General features: G+C 32.1%; 1 protein-coding gene across 2 annotated transcripts in view; it reads left to right on the top strand.

The window, feature by feature from the left end:
- PHIP (pleckstrin homology domain interacting protein) overlaps nt 1–6,456 on the top strand; it is a 171,253-nt gene extending 164,797 nt beyond the window's left edge. The window contains exon 40 of one of the 2 annotated variants that reach the window (XM_051997303.1): nt 842–6,456. In XM_051997303.1, coding sequence (XP_051853263.1) covers nt 842–1,494 — 653 coding nt within the window. In that variant the 3' untranslated portion in view covers nt 1,495–6,456. Of the gene's footprint in view, nt 1–838 lie in introns of both variants that reach the window. The other variant, XM_051997301.1, reaches the window with a different exon arrangement.
- Nucleotides 6,457–19,849: the final 13,393 nt, after the last annotated feature.

Raw genomic sequence — 19,849 nt, 5'->3', positions numbered from 1 at the left:
GTATATTTCTCTTTCCTGTGACATGTTAAGAATACTTTTTTTTTTTTATACTAGAGAACCTGGGCATTGTGTTTTATGTTCACATCCTACAAACAAAATATGAATTCTAGCACTGTGTTCATGTTAGGAGAATATCTTTACACCAAGATAATTAAATGAGATGTGGAATGTATTATGAGATTTTTGCCTTGATTGTAAAGTCTTTTCTTAACAATTTCACAAGTATGTTAACAAAATAAGTGAAAGAATTTACTTGAAGTCACTTAAAATATTAAGAAAAAGGATTGTAGGATTTTAACTTTTCATTCTACTCTATTTCTGTTATTATATTAAGAGTGTCAGAATGCTGTCATATCCCTACAATATTAACTGATTTTTCTTACTATTCTAGGCATAGTGTTATAAAAGGGGTTGTAGAGAAAAGGGCCACCCTCAACATAAAATAATTTATAGAACTGAACAAGAGAACATTGACACAATATTACACATGATCATATCCTAAACTTTCGCTTGATATTTGTTGTCAATGAAAATACAATGGTGGCTAGTGTATAGAAGTGAATGCAATCCTGTGTAATGATATGAAAAAAAAATCAAGCTGTCAAGTCAGAATACTTTCTTAGTCTTTCTAACTTGCTGTGTGGCTTTAGATTATATTAATATCTTGTAACTTGACTTTTTTTTCAGTAGCAGTAATAATAAAAAAGTTATCTTTTGGAAAGTTACATTTTTATTATTTGAAAGAAATAATCAGTTTATTATGCACTATGAGAGTTAACAAAAATGCAGGTGCATCTCTGTATCCTATAATAATACTCTTATTATTGTGTTCTCTTAGCAGATTGCAAGAATAATGCTTTGGCATCAGGAAGCATCCAAGTAAATGGGCATGGAGGTCAGCCATCAAAACTCATTGTAAAGAGAGGCCCTGGAAGGAAACCCAAGGTAGAAGCGAATATAAGCAGCAATGAAGTTGTACACAAGAAAAGAGGCAGAAAGCCCAAAAAACTTCAGTGTATGAAACAGGAAAATTCAGAGCAAAATATAGTACAAACCATCAGAGATGTGATTAATGATGAAGTAACTGCAGCTTCTTCAGCGTGCAATTTTCTTTCTGAAACTAATATTGTAAAAGAAGATTTATTACAAAAAAAGAGCCGTGGGGGCAGAAAGCCCAAAAGAAAGACAAAGGCACAGAAGCCAGATTTAGACCTTATGGTTCCTGCAAGTGTTAAGATGCTAAGAAGAAGTAGTAGAAAAAAGACAGATGAACCTATGGATGAGGATGATGGGTCTGAGGAACTTAAGGGCTCTGAGCCCCACATGAGAACTAGAAACCAGGGTCGAAGGACAGCATTTTACAATGAAGATGACTCTGAGGAAGAACAAAGGCAGCTATTATTTGAAGACACCTCTTTGACTTTTGGAACATCTAGCAGGGGGCGAGTCCGAAAGTTGACTGAAAAAGCAAAAGCTAATTTAATTGGTTGGTAACATGTACCAAAACATTTTACTTTAAATGATATAAAGCAGGTACAGTTAAGGAATAAATAGAATCAAGGCTTCTTCCTGGCTGCTATTATGGATTAGAGAGTGTTATAATTTGAAAGAATTAGCAAAAAAGAAAAGAGAAAAAAGAACACTTCTTTAAAGAAATATATATTTTAAATGTTTGCTATTTATTGCCCTCAAATAGGTTATACATTTCAACAGTCATTTTACTCATGGTTCAGAAGGGAGAGGGGAGCAATTGAAGATGTTAGAGCAATTCCTGATTTATTTATAGAAGAAAAAGATTTGTTCGCACTGTGGAGGTGCATCATATTCCTAGTTAACAGAACTTTTCATGCTACAATGTATGTTTATTTTTGACCAAGCAAGGTACATTTCTATTGATTATAGAAGTCTTGTCTCCTAGGAAGACAGAATGTTGCAGAGTGGCAGTAAATTAAGAATTGTGTTTCCAGTAAAGATACATATAAAATCACCAAACTTTGCTAATCTTTAATTTCGGTAATGTTAGAAAATGCTTAGAAAACAGGCTTTTTGCTTTATCCCATTTCTGCCAAACCTAAAAAAAATTTCTTGTAAAAAATATATCCACATTGGAAAAAGTTTGACTGGTGTCTAATTTTTCAGACCTTGATTCTTGTATCAATCACTAAATCTCTGTTTATTGTGCCAAAGACTGAGCATCAGTGCAGTGGGAAGCCTGTTTTTGACTCTCCATACAGCATACAGTTTTCAACAATGAAAAAGGCTGTATGTTACTCTTAAGTAGAAAGTTACTTAAAATTGTGCTAAAATTTATCCTTTTGGTACTTAAAAATAATGCACTGGTGGGAGTCCTTTGACAGAGATGTTTTAGGCAAAATATTTAAGTGGTTAAAGGATTCAAGGAAATTACAGGAAAGGTATGGAATTTGCTGTTTACTTGATCTGGATTAATATCATTTCTATGACATTAGACATTTGCTAGGCTAAAATAATTTACAAAGAAATGTGTCTGTGTGTGTATGTGTATATGATAGATGGATATATAAAAATATATACAAACACATACGTATACAATATTACCCAGGTAAAATTCTTTTCAGGATTTTTTAAATAGCACTAGAATAAAATAATTTGAAATGTCATACTTTATAGTTTAATTTTAAGGGGAAGATTGGTTATTTTCAATTATAAAGGTTAAAATAGGCCAAATCACTTTTTATGCAATCATGTTTTATACAGTGGTCTCATTGCACATTGTGTTTTTTCTGCACTTTTTACGGTATTCTTATCACGCTGATAGAAGTCAATATACACCCTAAAGAAAAATTCCATTTAATGATTGTGCCTTGTATTCTAATTTTTTTTTTTTTGCATCTTTAGTAAAATTAAGTTGTCTATTGTAAATGATAACTATATGACTTAGGGGAATGTATTGCTATATGTACTGCTATGGAAAAGGAAAGCAGTTATTTATTTGTTTATGGTACATTTAGTTATTTTATACCTTAAAAACCAACTTAAAATACCATTTCTGTTCAAAAAATGTTGTCCATTACAAGAAAAATTTAAAGGATGTAGTATTTTCTGAGGACTGGTATGGTACAAAAATGTAACCAAAATTTTCAGATACTACATTTTTGAAATGGGATTAGGAAACAGTGTATTATCATAACCCAGCTGTAGAAGAATAAAGGTCTTTAAATTGAATGTTGCCAAATTAAATTGCATAGTAATCTTTATATATTCTGGTAATGTTAAATATTAGCTGTCATTTAATTGTTCTAAAGAAAAATAATAGTTGATATATTTGGAATTTTTAGGTTAAGTTTGTGCAAAAATCCTCATATAAAATTAAGTAAAACCGTTTTCCAAATTTTGACTGGGTTGCCATGATTTTACATTTTGGGAGGAAAAAAAAACTAATTTGAAAACTTAGCAGGTTTCTTTGTATATTTATTTTTTCTAATGGTTATTTAACTCTTCAGTTAAAATTAAGTGGCTAAACCATTCATAATGCAAAAGGTGGAAGGATTGCTTGGTTGTACAGTAAAATGCAGTCTTTCAGTTATACCATTAAAAATAATGAAATGTGTGTGTGTTTGACCTTTAACAAGGATTAATTTAAAAGATCTCATTGCTTTTGAAGGCAATCAATATCAGATATGTAATTTCCTGATGTTATCTGCATTGTGTTAAAAACAGTAGCATTCATCTAAAAGTTCATTTTCTGTAAAAATATATACAGATATACATATATATTTTTATGGTGTGTACAGTATAAAGCTATGAATTCATAAGAATGACCCATATACCATCTTGGAGTGTATGACAACACTTCTCTAGTACAGTGTGTGGGGATTCTAACTCTCGAGCAAAGAAATGAGTATTTAAGGTCTTATCTGCAGCACATATTCTTTCTGTTCTGCAAACACTGTATATTTATGACCTTAAGCTTACAGTTTTACTAGTAACTGATAGACACTGGTTTCTTAATGAATCATGAATTATTTGGGTCAGGTTCTTTTTAATTGAAACACTTTAAAATTTTTATTAGTGATGCAATATATATTTAAATTTTATATTTTTATAATTTAGCTTCACTATGTTGCAAAGGTTTAGTTCAAAAGATATAAGTCCTTATCTTTTGTGTGCTTTCTGTTTAGGAAAATGTTCCAAGACATTGATACCAACTCTGTGTGATCGTGCTCACAAACACACACACATCCCAAGTTGTTCTACATGAGCAATAAAACAATCTTGTTTTTTGGAATAATTTCATAAATGATGGCTTGTTACATGTAATATATAAAAGCCATCTGTATTTTTAGTTACCTATGGTGAAATTCACAAAAATTTGTCCCAAAGTAAAAAAAAAAAAATGTGTTTTTTTTTTTAACAAAACACATAAATGTTGCAAACATGCAGTTTAAACATTAAATCTAATTAGGGCCTCATAACCCTGGCACAATAGATTTGTAGCTTCATTAATCTAAATCCATTGAGCTCTGATATTGTGGTTTTAGGCTGTTTTCTGTCTATTAAGCATTAACTGAGGCCAGAGTTTATTATAATTACTTTCATTGATTTAAGTATGATTTCACTGCAACTGAAAAGAATGTTTGATTGTCATATTATGACAAGTGGTTATATCTTTACAAATTGTCTTCCTCTTTAAATGTGATTTGAATGACTGTATGAAATATTTGTATTCATTTTAATTTGTACAATTTGGGATTGGGTTTGGACATACTTAAAAGATGGGATTGACTGAATTTAGTATTACTAGGAAATTAATTATGTAAGATATATTATTAACTGATAAAAGGACCCTCATGCCGCATGTATGTTAACTACTAGAACTGTCACTTGTCTGTATGGTGCAGTAGACCAGTCAATACACTGTTACTGTACAAATGTATTCAAGTACCAATTTTAGCTGGTTGGATGTCAGCAATTTTTTAAAGATTGTCATATGTAGACTAAATTAGTACATCCAGGCTTTGCAGTTGCTTCAATTCTAATAACATTCCATGACATATATATAGTTTGCTCGTACCCGCTCAACTTCAGCTGGAAACAGTCTTATTTTCTGTTTACTACCTATTGAAATTTAATGTTAATTTTTAATTTATGTTTTATATTTTTTTATGTTACCTTGCCTTTTTAAAAATAATAATTAGTTGGGGGGACTGGGCTACTCAGTTGACTAAAGGGCTATGCATTTTCTGCTTAGTTTCTCTAAATCTTCTAACATATATGCACATTGTAGCAAGTAAAGGACTTTACTCTAGGAATGGCCCCAAAACTGAGAATTATCTCCACAGATAATGCAAATTAGCCTTTTTATTTCTTTATCTGGATTTCTCTGGTTTTTTTTTCAATAAACATTAAAACTATGGGCTTTTTTGTTTTTTAGTTTAATTTTCAGATCATTTAAATTCTGTAATCTTTAATTTTCTATGAGAATTGTTAACTATAAACTATATTAAATAGTCTTAAGCACTCCCAGTGAAGAAAGTTAATTTTACTTATGAGGAAAAAAAAGTCTAAAGACTACAAGTACCAGTTTTGGAGCTCCAGAGATAAACTTGTACACACTGCAATAAAAATACAAGAGTTAAAAATGGTCTGAACTATATATAGTTTTGGGGTTTGGTTTTAATAACTCTACTTTGTAATTATTTTTGATGCAGATAAATACATCAGGAAATTAACCTTACATGGCACAAACCAAATACATGATGGTGGGTGGTGATATTGTACAATGAATTTCTACATTTAAAGAACTAAGAGGTTAGGTTTTGAATGGTATATCAATGTCCACCTTGTATACATGCATATAAGGCACGTGCACATACATGCTATGTTCTATGTAAGGTTGTGCATGTTGATTTACCGGTTATGGTATGCTGTAGAGTATGAGACAAATAAAAGTTACATTTTTGGACCATATTAAAACTGCAAACCAAGACAGGGATCTTATTAAAGATCTTTTAGAAAAATATAAATCCTGTCACTTAAGATATTTAGACATGTGTAGAATGTAGCTCAATTTTAAGAAAGTGACCTAGAGGGTTAATTTTGAAACTGACACATTTTCAGATATAAAATACACTTATTTTGTACAGAATACAATGTTGAATCTGTTGTATGTAATAAATACCATACAGTTTCAAAACAAGATAATTCTTTAGCTTTATCCAGTTTTTTTCTTCCAGAAACCTGGAATATCATGTTGTTATAATCTACAGTATCACAACAGGATAACAGTGCCCTTTCTTTTTGTACATACTGATTGGACCTTTCTTTACTGTTATGTGGACACTTTCTATGTTAGTTTTGATGCATAATTCTTTGAATCCTTTTATACAAACTAGAATGTATGTGTAAGAATTCCTGTCACTGCAATGTAGTAACTACAAACCTATTTTTAAATAAATAGAAAACTTGTTTTTCTAAGCTGTTTAGTAATGCCTCTTTTTTCTACTTACTTGCTTTTCTGTCATAAATTTTTCCATATACATAATGTTTTAATCTCAAATTCCGTTTTTAATATAATATTAATTCTGTGGAAAAAATCCCATGTATTCAGTTTTAAAGTAAATATTTCTATTTAATGCGAGAATTCCCAGGAATATAGATATCCTTATTTGGGTTCATTTGACATCTTCCTAGTGGTTAGACTTAGAACATCACAAATTGTCATTCTTTTTGGGGGAATCCAAATTTAAAGTCCACGATTCACTGTGTGCTGCTGTGTACATAATATTGTCTGATAAGAACTAATTTTAATTCTAAAAAGGATTGAATTAAGCTTCTACTTGTGTGCAAGATTATTGTGCTAGTTGATGAGAATACAAAGAAAGAAAATAACAAAAAAAAATTATATAGATAGATATATTTATTTATTTGTTTGTTATTTATTTATTTTACATGGCAATTGTGAGGTTAAGTGACTTGCCCCAGGATCACATACATAGCTACTTAGTAAGCCTTGTAAGCATTAAGTGTCTGAAGTCTGAGGTAGAATTTAGGCCCTTTTGACTTCAGAGCCAGTGCTCTATCCCTATCTAGCTGCCCCAATTAACACATTTTTAACAAGTTTGTGTTCTGCAAGAGGAGATTACTTGTAAATCTACATGGTAATTTGAGGACTGTATATTAAAAGCTAAAGCTGTCAGGGAATGCTCCCCTTAGGAGCAGTACATGAGGTTATCCTTAAAGGGAAATTAAAAATTATTAAAAGGCAGAGAAGTAAGGAAAGGAATAAATTCTAGAGATGAAAGACAGTCTTTTGCAAAGACACAGGAACAGGTAATAGTTCAAAAATGTGCAATATACTTTTAAGTGATTAGCTGAGGAAGGAAGCCAAACTATTGCACTTTGTAGTAAAAGATTACTATTGTCTTGCAAAAGTAGCACTAGGAAGAAGACTAGATTGGAGTTAAAATCTGTTGAAATCCCAACTTTGCTATTTGAATAGTCAATACTTCCCTAAGTCTTATTTTCCTTACCTCTAAAGTGGGAGAGTTGTGTGGCACAAATATATATGTATATAATTTAAATGATTTATAATATCTAGAAAATGAAATATGGGCAGTATATTGCATGTCCTTTCAAAATTTGTCACTAATGTGAAAATAAATTTCAAAGCAATATTCCATATTAAGAGCATTTTTCTCCAAAATATATGATTAAATTCTTCCCTTTCCCAATCCCCATTTACAGTGGAGGGTCTTAAAGTGCCGCTCAATTAAGAAATACCTATTAAACACTTAACATGTAAGGTATTGCCAAATGAGATTCAAATATGAAAAATGAGTTTGTCCTTCAGGAAGCTTTTTCTTAGTATGTATTTTGAATTCAAACTGTAATTTCATTAATATAAGGGAACTCATTGAAAGAAGTGTTAAATACAATAAGTACAATAGATGGATTTTTTCTTTAGTTATAAATGGGACAACTAGGGGAGGGGAAGGAAGTTATATGATAAGGAAGAAATTCCTTTCACCTGGTAGAAATAATAAAAGCTCATCCAGAAGTGGCACTAAGTATGACTGGGTTAAAAAAAAAAAAAAAAAAAAAAAAAAAAACATCATTGCAATGGGATGAAATGTTAAGTGCCCAAATTTTGTGTGTAGAAGCAGCCTATGTACAAATGCTTGAGGATCAGAGAGAATTGGGTTGTAGTAACCTGATTTAGCTGAAATTAGAATGCAGTATGAGTAATGTGAAATAAAATAGAAAAAGATAGGACACACTAAGGAGTTTTTATTTTAGCCTGTGATTATTAGTCCCTGCAAGTTTTTTTGACATGGTCAAAGTAATCCATTAGGACAATCATTTTAGAAAAATATAATATTCAGAATATTGGGAGGTTTTTTTTTTTTAAGATTTGTACAACAGTGTACAAATGGTAGCATATCTGTGTTTGAATTCCACATCATATGCTTACATGAATCATATGACTGGGGTAGTAGTGCATTTGTGGGCCTCGGTTTCCTCATTTGTAAAATGGAAAAAATAGTGCCTACTTAACAGGGCTGTTGTGAGGATCAAGTAAAATAAATCACTTTGTGAAGTTTAAAGTCATATGGTAACAAGTATTATAAAATGATGTAAGTAATGAAACAGCAAAAGTATCTAAAGATGTTTTTGTTGTTATTTTCCTAGAAATGTTTCAGACTGACAAGTAGTTAAAGCCTTTATAATTATATGCATGTAATTATATGTAATAGAAATTTAATATAAAGAAATAATGAGCACTGGAGACTTAAGGGAGGGTTGTAAATTGTTCTTTTGTGTTTAGGCCATTAATAATACTGTGTTTTTGTTGTTTTGGATCAGGATCTTTTGAGTCCATCAATGTGAGGGATTTTAGAAAATACAAATGGCTGATAAATAATTTTAGAGGGCCTTTTGGGACAGTGACAGGTTAAAGGATACATCCAGGATTACATGGCCTTTTATTACAGGCAATCTCTCTCACAGAGTTTTTATTTGGCATATTTGGCATTTGATATATTTTCATATTTTAACTTAATAGTTGATTTGACAATTTTCAAATACATGTCAAGATTAATACTAAAGTATAGACTATATTTATTTTGCCATATTGTGATGTGCTGTAGATCACTACGTAAATTTCCTTTACATCTATGTAAAGATGGATTATCCTAAACTGTAAATTTTAGTCGTTTACATATAATAGAGGAACTGGACTTCTAACACATTCACAGAGAGATCACGGGATTATGTAATACTTAAAAAGAAAAAGGGCACTACTGTACTGTTGTGATTGTTAGAGGTCATAGGATCATAGATTTAGAACTGGAAGAAATCTTTGTAGTCAGAGTTGGATTCTTTCATTTTAAAAATAAGAACTCAGAGAAGTAAAGGAAATTGCTCATTACATGGCTAGTAAGTGTCTAAGGGATTTAAGAACTTAATGCTTTTCTGACTTAAAGCTCAGCCTTCTTAATCTACCACATTTGCTTTAATGGTTTTTCTCTATAATTTCCTATCCTAGAATGTAGTTCTGGATACTTTCAGCATTTATATTGTACAAACCAAGTTATTTCTGGCATTTACATTTTTAAAATCATTCAACCCATTGTAGTTTTGTAAGAATGAATTTGCAGCATAATCAAATCAGCTAATGGTTTTTCTATTAAAAAAAAAAAAAACCTCCCTGTTTTATTCAGTTTTTTTTTTTTTTTTAATTTTGCAAATACGTTTCTTTACTCTCAGGATTTCTGTTTTAGTGTTTAATTAGGGCTTCAAATTTTTTTCCCTAATATTTGTTTGCATTCACAATTCATTGATCTGTTCTTTTCCTCTTTTATTTGGGGGAAAAAAAGTGGTCAAAGATACAAATTTTCCTAAGGACTGCTTTCAGTAAATACTATCTCATTGTTGTCATTGTCAGTAATGAAATTATCACTTCTTTGAGTTATTCTTGGACATACTACCTCTTTAATTTACTTAAATATTTAGTTTCCAGTTTACTTGATTTTCAGTGGCCCTTTATGTAATATAATTTTTATTGCATTGTGACCAGTATAGGATATGCCTAATAATTTCTGTATTTCTTCATTTATTTGTGAGTTTTATGTTCCCAAGACTTAGCCAGTTTTTGTTGTAGCAAATAGAGAATAGTAGTAGCATATTAGACAAACATGTATTCTTTCTATTTTCATTTCATAATTGGCACAAAATTTTATTTAATAACTCCTTTTTTTGTTAGATTTATCTCAGGCTGATAAGGATGCATTGAGGACCTTTAATATTACAGTTTTATCTTTTCATAATTGATTTATAATACACAGTGTTACTAAGCTATGCCATCTAATACATATACATTTAGAAATCTATTTTTATCCTAAAGCAAAATGTAGTTTCCCTCTTTATTACCTAATTTATGTGTATCAAAAATAAAAAATTCACAACACATGAAGAAATAAAAAATATTAGAACAATTTTGCCCTCCTACATGCCAATAAAACCAACAACTTAAATAAGTATTGACAAAAATTACTCAAACAAAAACATAGAATATAATTAATAGAAGTTAAAATCTATGTTTAACTTAATTTCAGAGGGAGAAATTAAAAGAAAGTTCATAAATGACCTTGCAAAAAAAAACCTCCAGGGCCAGATAGATTAATATTCAAAGAATATTTTGCCAATTCCAATATTCCATGAACTACAAAAATGGTCAAAGAAACTCCTACCAAATTCTAATTATGACACAAGCATGGTCTTGTTATGATAAATCAGGGAGAGTTAAGACAGAAAATAGGAAACTAAACTAATATCCCTAATGAACATTGATGTAATATTAGCAAAGGGTAAAACATGTCAAGGATAGATTTAAACCAGGAATGTACAACGGGTTAAATATTGGGAAAACAATAAACATCCATATTATTTAAAAACAAACAAGCTTACCAATTGATAGGGTTTTTTTTTAAACCATTCACAACACCTCTCTTTAAAAATAAACTAGATAACAAGTAAAAAACTTTTTTCCCAAAAAAATGATTAATAGCAAATATCTAGAACCAAGAGTTCCCATTATAGGTAATGAAAACTAGAATACTTTCTAATAAAATTATGGGTGAAACAAGAATGTCCATTGTCACACTGATAATTGATAAAGTACTAAATTAGTAATGCTGCCCACATCAGTAAAATAAGAAAAATAAATTAAGGGAATAAGTTGAGGTAAAGAAAAAGAAATTAAATTTTCAGATGATATGATGCTATTGTTTAGGTAGAACATTTATTCAGATATAACCTAAACAACCTTAATGAATCACCAAATATCTTTTTAAGTTCAACTAAAGCATTACAGGTTATGCTTCAGCTCCTTGTTGAATTCTCTTTATGTTTCAAATGTATTAAAGTAACCTTATAGTTGGATTCTGTTTTTAATCCATTTTTTGTACTCTTCTGAATCATGAGTTTGCTTCATTCACAGATATGATTAACGATTTCCCTCCATTCTGATTTCTTGTAGTTTTTCCTATTTTTGTCCCACCACTCTTTGCAAAAAAAAAAAAAAAAAAAAAAAAAAAGGTGATGAAAGGAGTTTGTGTAACACAATCCACAAGTGATACTTTCACTTTTCTTCTTCATGTCTCACCCCTAATCCGCAGATTTTTTACTCTTTTTTTTCTTTACTTCCCTCTTCATACTTTCTCCTCTAATCTTGGAATTTGTTCTGTGTGTTAATACACACTGCCATTTTTCTCCTCTCTTTTGTCTTTATCCCCATCTATTTCCCTTTTGTGTTTAATGTAATTTTATACCACACTGTACACATGCAAAAAAAGTAAGAATGGGTTCAGACTTCTCTTGTCCAGTTTAAATGAAAGTGAAATTCATAGAAAGCTACCATCTGCCCAGCTCTTCCTCATTTGTATACTTTTATCTCATGCATCCTTCTTATGTGAGATAAGTTCCGTTCCATACATTTCTCTCCTATCTAATCTGATTTCATTTTTCTCCCAAGACCATCAAAAAGAAAGAACATAGAACAACATTAAAAAGATTATACTTTATAAATAACAGGATTTATTTTAAATCCTTTAAAATACCAGGAATGCAGGCTGACAACAAAAATAGTAAAAAAGTACAAAATTATATCATTAAATGGTGAAAAAAGAATTTTGACAAAGTCCCAACACTTGTAGCTAGAGTCCAACCTCTAGAGAACATAGGAATGAATGACTTCCTTAAAATGGTAAATAGTACCTACTCAAAAAATCAGAGCAAACATTTGCTATAACAGTAAATTTGGATATTATCCTAAAAAGAAAAGGGATAAAAAGCAAAAGCAATCATGTTTTAAAGATATGGTCTATCTAGAGAACCCTAAAAAATAATTAAATTAGAAAATTAATAGAAACTGTAACTTTAGCAACTTTGTACAATATTAAATAAGTCCACACAAATCATTAGCATTTCTGTATATTATAAGCAACACCCAACAGGAAAAGATAGAAAATTGCTATTCAAAATATATGTAAAAGTTTTTGAAGTCTTTCAAGACATATAGGGGAATTGGAGCATAGGGTTTTGCAAGGGCTAATGTTGAAGAATTGTCCACGCATATGTTATGAAAAATAAAAAGCTTAAAAAAAAAGACATATAGGGGAATTATATGAATGCAACTGTAAAAACATTTTTTACAGAAATAAAGATGGACCTAAGTGATTGGAAAATATTGTTCATGGAAATGCTATGTCAATATAATACTACTTTGATTTTTTTTTTACTTAGTGTCATACCAAACTTCCAAAAGACTATAAGAGCTAAAACAAAACAAAACTCATCTGGTGGAACAACAGGTCAAGAATCTGAAGAGAAATATTTTTTATAAAGGGATAGTTACTTGTCATGTCTGGACTAACTTTCTGGAGGATCTCTGAACGGGCCTTGCTCTTAGGTGAAGAAGTGATGAAGGCAGGAGAGCCACCAGGAGGATGGAAAGGATGGAATCCCTTTATTTCAAGTCCTCTCAGCCCTTAAATATCTTAGTGTGATTACATCATTACAGCACACTAAGCATGTGCTAACTGTAGAAACATTACAACACCATGTTACACTGCATAAGTGCTAACTAGAGTGATCACATCATTACTTCACATTAAGTATATATTAAGTATGTATTAAGAACTGGAGAATCATTATCTCATCAATCACTGAGTAAATGCTTAACTATAAGCACCTTGCTATCCTTATTTCAAGTATACCTTTCCCAGAGTTTTTCCACTATTTGTGGTCCTCTACAGATAGTGGTGATGGCGGTGATATCTTAGGGGGCCTAGCAGTATCAGAGCTCAAACTATATTACAAAGCAGTAATTACCAAAATTATTTGGTCCTGGTTAAAAAATGGGTCACTCATTGGAACAGATTAAGTACTTACTCATCATATAGAAGTAGACAAACACAGTAGAGCTGTATTTACCTCCATTAAGAGGGTAGAAACTCAACAAAAATTTTTGAGGAAAACTAGAACTCAGCCCAACTTAGAAGGGTTGACATCTTAAACAAATCAGAGATGCCTATGGAGATAAGATGCATAATTTTAATTATGTAAAATGTAAAAGGTTTTGTACAAGATCAATGCAATTAAAATTCTGAGAGAAACAGGTATTTGAGGGAATAAAACTTTAATAATAAGATTTTCTGATTAAGGCCAGATTTCCATGATATATAGGAAACAAATTCAAAATTTATAAGAATTCATTCCCAGTGAATGAACTTCATTTATCAGTGATCAAAAGATATGAACAGGGAGTTTTCAAAAGAAGGAATCTAAATTATCAATAAATATTTTTTAAATGTTCTGTCATTAGTCATTGGAGAAAGTCATATAAAAGCAACTCCTGAGTCCCACCACCAAGTTGGCAAAAAATTACCAAAAAAAATGGAAAATGACCATTTTTGAAGGGGAAGGAGCAAGGTGGGGAAAGCATTTATATAGAACTTATTGTGTCAGGTCCTATATGTAAGAAAATTGGTCTAGCCATTTTGGAAAGTAGTTCAGATGTCTGCCACAAAAGTCATTAAAAAATATGTACCCTTTGAACTCTACTAAGCCAAACTTTTAAGAAGGGAAAGGATTATATGTATGTTATCATCGTCCCAAAGCTTATTGATTCAGCACTCTCTTCTTACTTGTATAAATGAAGACCCTGCCCCACATGAGGGGCAAGGCAGAATTGTGAGAGATAAGAGAGCTCCAGCCTTCATCAGTTCTATTCCAAGACTCAAGCTTTTTGAGTCCTCAAAGGATAAAACTCTAGGAAGTTGGTAGCCCTGGCATATTTTGGTTCCCAGCTTGCTACAACAGAGACTTTAAGGAGTTTTACCCTGGGGCAACATCTAGGACACCCTGTCTTAACAGAGGTATCCCAATGACGAGTGAGTTCCTTTGCTCTGCATTATGCAGCATATATTCTCCCATCTATACATTCTCTGATTTCTTTTTTGCTACAATTGAGATAAATGGGTTTCTTTGCTATACTCTATGTGTGTTCATTGTGGAATTGATAATAGGTGGGAAAAGGGGTCAAGCCCTTTCTTCCTAATAATGATAGTGATCAAAAGTTAGATTGAATCCCTAGATCATATCCCTAGGTTATAAATATTTAAGAGAACATAGAATCTTAGCCTAATACCTCCTTTCTGAGGAAAGCAGAGTAGCCTTTGACCCCAGTGTTATGCTTCTTCTCGGGAAGGAAGTAATATTTTGCTTGGAAAAGGTTAAGAGAAAAAGAGACTAGAAACGTACAATCCCAGTGCAGGCTTGGCCAGAGCTCCAGTCCAGATCCCAAAATCAGTAAAGCAGGACCTCTGAATCATCAGCAGTGCTGGAGACTTTTGGACCTCTCAGCCCAGAGACACCAAGGAGTATTTGGGATGTCAGTGGAGAAGGTCTGTGGTAACAGAGTGGGAGTCTGGTAATGCAGGTCCAAATCAGCAAAGCCCCAGCACCAGTCAGCACACTAGATCTTACAATTACAATGAGATGGGAATACACCTAACAGCTCCAGAGCAGAAAAGAGTGTTTGTGGTTACAATCCTTGAAGGATTTCTGAAAAAACTGCACAAAACCCTTGAAGTTTGGCACAGTGTACTCTCCACCCTGGAAATAGAGCTTTTTTTAAACAAAGAGTTTAAAGCTGAGTAGTAGATTAGGAAAAAGAGCAGAAGACACGAAAAAAGTTTCTGACCATTGAAAGTTATTGACAGGGAGGTTCAAAACACACTCAGAAGGTGATAAAGTTCCTACATTCAAAGCCTCCAAAAAAAAATAAGAATTGGGTTTAGGCTATGAAAAAACTCAAAAGGGACTTTGAAAATCAACTAAGATAGAGGAAAAACTAGGGAAAGAATTGAGAGAGATGCAAAAGGAAACAGAAAAAACTAATGAGGATGTCTTAAAAACCAAAATTGGCCAATTGAGAAAGGAAATACAAAAGCTCACTGAGGAAAATAATTCCTTAAAAAATTGAATTGAGTAAATGGAAGCTAATGACTTTATGAGAAATCAAGATATAGTAAAGCAAAAAAAAAAAAAAAAAAAAAAAAAAAAAAAAAAAAGGAAAAATAGAAAAAAATGTGAAATATCTCTCTGGAAAAACAACTGACCTGAAAAATATTTCCAGGAAAGATAACTTTAAAATAATTGGTCTACCTGAAAGTCATGATAAAAAAAACATCATTTTTCCAGAAATTATCAAGGAAAACTGACCTGTTAATTCTAGAACCAGAAGGTAAAATAGAAATTGAAAAAATTCACTGATCACCTCCTGAAAGAGAGCCCAAAATAAAAATTCCCAGGAATATTATAGCAAAATTCCAGAACTCCCAGGTCAAGGAGAAAATATTGCAAACATTCAGAAAGAAACAATTTAATATAGTGGAGCCACAGTCAGTATAACATAAGATTTAGCGATTTCTACGTTAAAGGATCAGGGGGCTTGGAATATAACATTCCAGAGAGCAGTGGAGTTAGAATTGCAACCAAGAATCAGTTAACCTGGAAAACTGAGTATAATCTTTCAGGGGAAAAGGTGGATATTCAATAAAATAGAGGATATTCAAGCATTCATGATGAAACGACCAGAGCTAAATGCGAAGTTTGATTTTGAAAAACAGGATTTTGAAGAAGCATAAGGAAATAACCAGGAAGGTGATATAAGGGACTTAATAAAGTTTATCTGTTTACATTCCTATATAGGATGATAATTGTAACTCATTAGAACATTCTCATTATTATAACAGAATGAGTATAGACAGAAGGCATGGGTGTGAGTTGAATATGAAGGGATAGTATCTTTTTTTTTTTTAATGATGAAATTAAGGAGCAAGAAAAGAATGTACTGGGAGAAAGGGAAAAGGAGAAGTGGAGTGGTACAAATTATGTGCCCTGAAAATAGAGGCAAGAAAAAGCTTTTACAGTAGAAGAAAAGATGGGGAAGAGAGGATGAGTGAGTAAACCTTACTCTAAATCAGAACTGGCTCAAATAGGAAATAACATACATATAATATAGGGAATAATAATAGGGGAAATGGCATATGGGAAGGGAGGCAGGGTGATAAAAGAGAAGGCATATTGGGGGAGGGAGTGGTCAGTAGCAAAATACTTTTGAGGAGGAACAGGATAAAAGGAGAGAGAGAGAGAAAATGGGAGGAAATAAAATTACCAATAATAATTGTAAAAAAAATTGCAAAGCAAGTTTTTTTGATGGAATATTATTCTCTGGAAAATGATGAACAGGATGCTCTCAGGAAAACACACACACACACACACACACACACACACACACACACACACACAAAACCTGGAAAGTCTTCCATGAACAAACTGAAATATACCATATACAAAGTAATAGCAAAGTTCTGAGATGACCAGCTATAAATGACTTTGTTTTTCTCAGTAGTACAATCATCCAACACCTACACTGACAGATTTATGATGAAAAATCCCATCCATATCCAAAGAAGGAACTGATCAAGTCTGAATATAGATTGAAGCATTCTGTATATCTCTCTCTCTCTCTCTCTCGCTCTCTCTCTCTCTCTCTCTCTCTCTCTCTCTTTCTCTTTAATTTTAATTTTTCTTGAGAGTTTTTAATTTCATTAGGGTGAGAAACTTAAGTTTTCTTTCATAACTTGACTGTTAATAGAAATGTATTACATAACTTCACATGTGGTTTCTTAATTGTGGGTGGGGTTAAAGGAAAGAAAAAAATCAATAAATTTAAACAAAAAAAATTTTAAAAAGAAAGAAAAATGGAAAAGATCTGTAAGACATTAAAAAAAAAACAACAACAAGGTTTGTTTGTCTTTACAAAAGCTACCATGCTTACTTAAGTCTTATAAACCCAGATATGCAAAAAGAAAGAATAAAAAGACCAAAATTTAGGAAGCTAGATTAAATTAAATGTACATAGAGAAGATCTATATTGGGTATGACACAATTATGAGGGAATTAACAATTAATGTGTATGAAATAGGGGAAGATAAGAAAGACACGGGAATAATCTCAGATATTTATTAATATTCCTCGCTTGCCAAAAGGCAACTAAGAGGACATCAGACACCATAAACCTGTACTCCTATTTTTCCATCTATATAAACTCTTCATGATAATATATACTCATATACAGGAACTCTTTGTGGAGAATATTAGTATGGAAGATGACTTTTGTTCAGTTTCACAGTTGATCACATCTTTACCATCATATAATTGATTGAAAAGTATAAAAAACACAAGATTTCATGATCCTTATTTTTAAAAATTATTCAAAGAAAATCATTTGATTGAGTATATCAAAATGTTATTTTAAAGGCTCTCTTTCAACAAGGTACCTCCTATGACCTGACTTGGTTTTCTGGATGTCTGATTCTAGAGGTCAACTATTTCCGATGGGAAGAAGGAGGTTCCAATAGGGTCCATCTCAGATTACAAGGTGGGAAATGGATTACCTTTTCCAACTGGACAGATTATATAGGTATTCCTATTTAAATAATATCATGCTGGTTGAATCAAGCTTAAGAACATTATAGAGTCTCTTGAATGAGATCTATAATTATCCAAAAGACTCTCTTAACTATTCAAACAGTGAAAACAAAGTAATGAAAAATATCCACATTGTGATATACAATTGGTTACATAACTAATAGAACTCATCCATAAAAATATAAGGTATCTTAAAAGTTTTAGTGCATCTTCAAGTTTAATAGATTAAATTTGCAATAAGATTTTGGAGACACCTTTTCTATAAAATACATTTAAATATAATGCTCCTTCTGACTTCATTTGTCCAAATCACACTATTTAGTGGATTGGGTCCCCCAAAGTGTCAAGGACTATTACTACTTTTAACTCCTTTTATTACTTCTCCTGGGATTCAAAGAGTAACCCAGTAGGTGGATATACTTATACTTACAGACTTCAATCTCCCACAAATATTCTCAAAGACTACAAGGAGAGAAGAGTGGGCATGAATTTCAAGTATAGTGTCAGAGAAGCACACTCATAGAGAGGATTTATGGCTAAAGCAAACTGCAATTCAAACTATATGGCCTTGATCACTTCCTCTCTCTAGACTCTCACTATAAATTCTCTTTTTAGCTAGACCAGCTCTTCACAGGGCATGGTGTAGTTCAGCATCCAAAGCACTGGTGGATCACCTGGATTTGCACCTTTCCAAGGTATACTGTCTTGGCAGAATGGACCAATCTTTTGCTCGATTGGGTTGAGCAGATCATTTGATTTTTCTATTACAGGTGTTTATCGCTGTGGTGATGTTCTTAAATTAAAACTCAGTAGAGATAGTTAGGTGGTATACTAGATAGAGTGCTGGGCCTGAAGTCAGGAAAAACAAATTTCAAATTCCAACCTCAGACATCCCTACCTGTGTAATCTTTAGCAAATCATTTTACTTGTTTGCCTCAATTTCCTTATAGACAAAATGAGGATGATAATAGTACTTCCTTCCCAGGATGTTGTGAGTACTCAAGGAGATATTTATAAAGCATTTAGAACAGAGCCTGGCACATAGTAAGTGCTATGTAAATGGTAACTTCATCATCATCATCATTATTAAAATAATTATTCATTTAATTATTATTACTCCTCAGACTATACTGTTGCTAGGTAGGGCCTGAAGAATGCCTACTCTTCATTAAGTTCTGCTGCTACTGAACTGGTATAGGCAGCTGAGGGAGAATGACTTCCAGAATGAAATATGTTAGCCACTTTGCTACTGAACAGTTGGAAAGAGTAGGGAATAATGTCTATAATAAGGAGATCAACTGGTCTTCTTGGCTTGACTAAAGATTCCTACTATTATTTAATGGACACAATATGGGCAACAAAGTGGTGCAGTATATAGAACACTAGGCTTGGAGTGAGGGAGACCCAAGTTCAAATATGGCCTTAGATACTAACTGTATGACCTTAAGCAAGCCACTTAACCCATATCTGCCTCAGCTTCTTTTCTATAAGATGGGAAAGAAGTGACAAACATCTCTAGTATCTTTGCAAAGAAACCTCCCGAGACAAATCCATGGGGTCATGAAGAATCAGACATGACCAAATGACTATATCATATAATTAGTAGTCTTTTCCTACTTTTAGTCACTCACTTGGCTAACCATGTCATTCTCTTGCTCAAGAAGCTCAAGTAGCTTCCTTTGTCTTTGGAAGAAATAAGTTCCTTTGTCTGCCATTCTAATCCCTTTCCAATCTGACTCCAATCTTGATTCTCAGATTGAATTCACATCACTCCTCCTCATCCACTCTGCTGACCAGACAAAATGGCCCA

The sequence above is a fragment of the Antechinus flavipes genome, chromosome 4 (assembly GCF_016432865.1).
Source record: "Antechinus flavipes isolate AdamAnt ecotype Samford, QLD, Australia chromosome 4, AdamAnt_v2, whole genome shotgun sequence".
In the NCBI taxonomy this organism is placed as follows: Eukaryota; Metazoa; Chordata; class Mammalia; order Dasyuromorphia; family Dasyuridae; genus Antechinus; species Antechinus flavipes.
The sequence above is the reverse complement of the archived record's forward strand: the minus strand, read 5'-3'. Positions and strand labels throughout refer to the sequence as shown.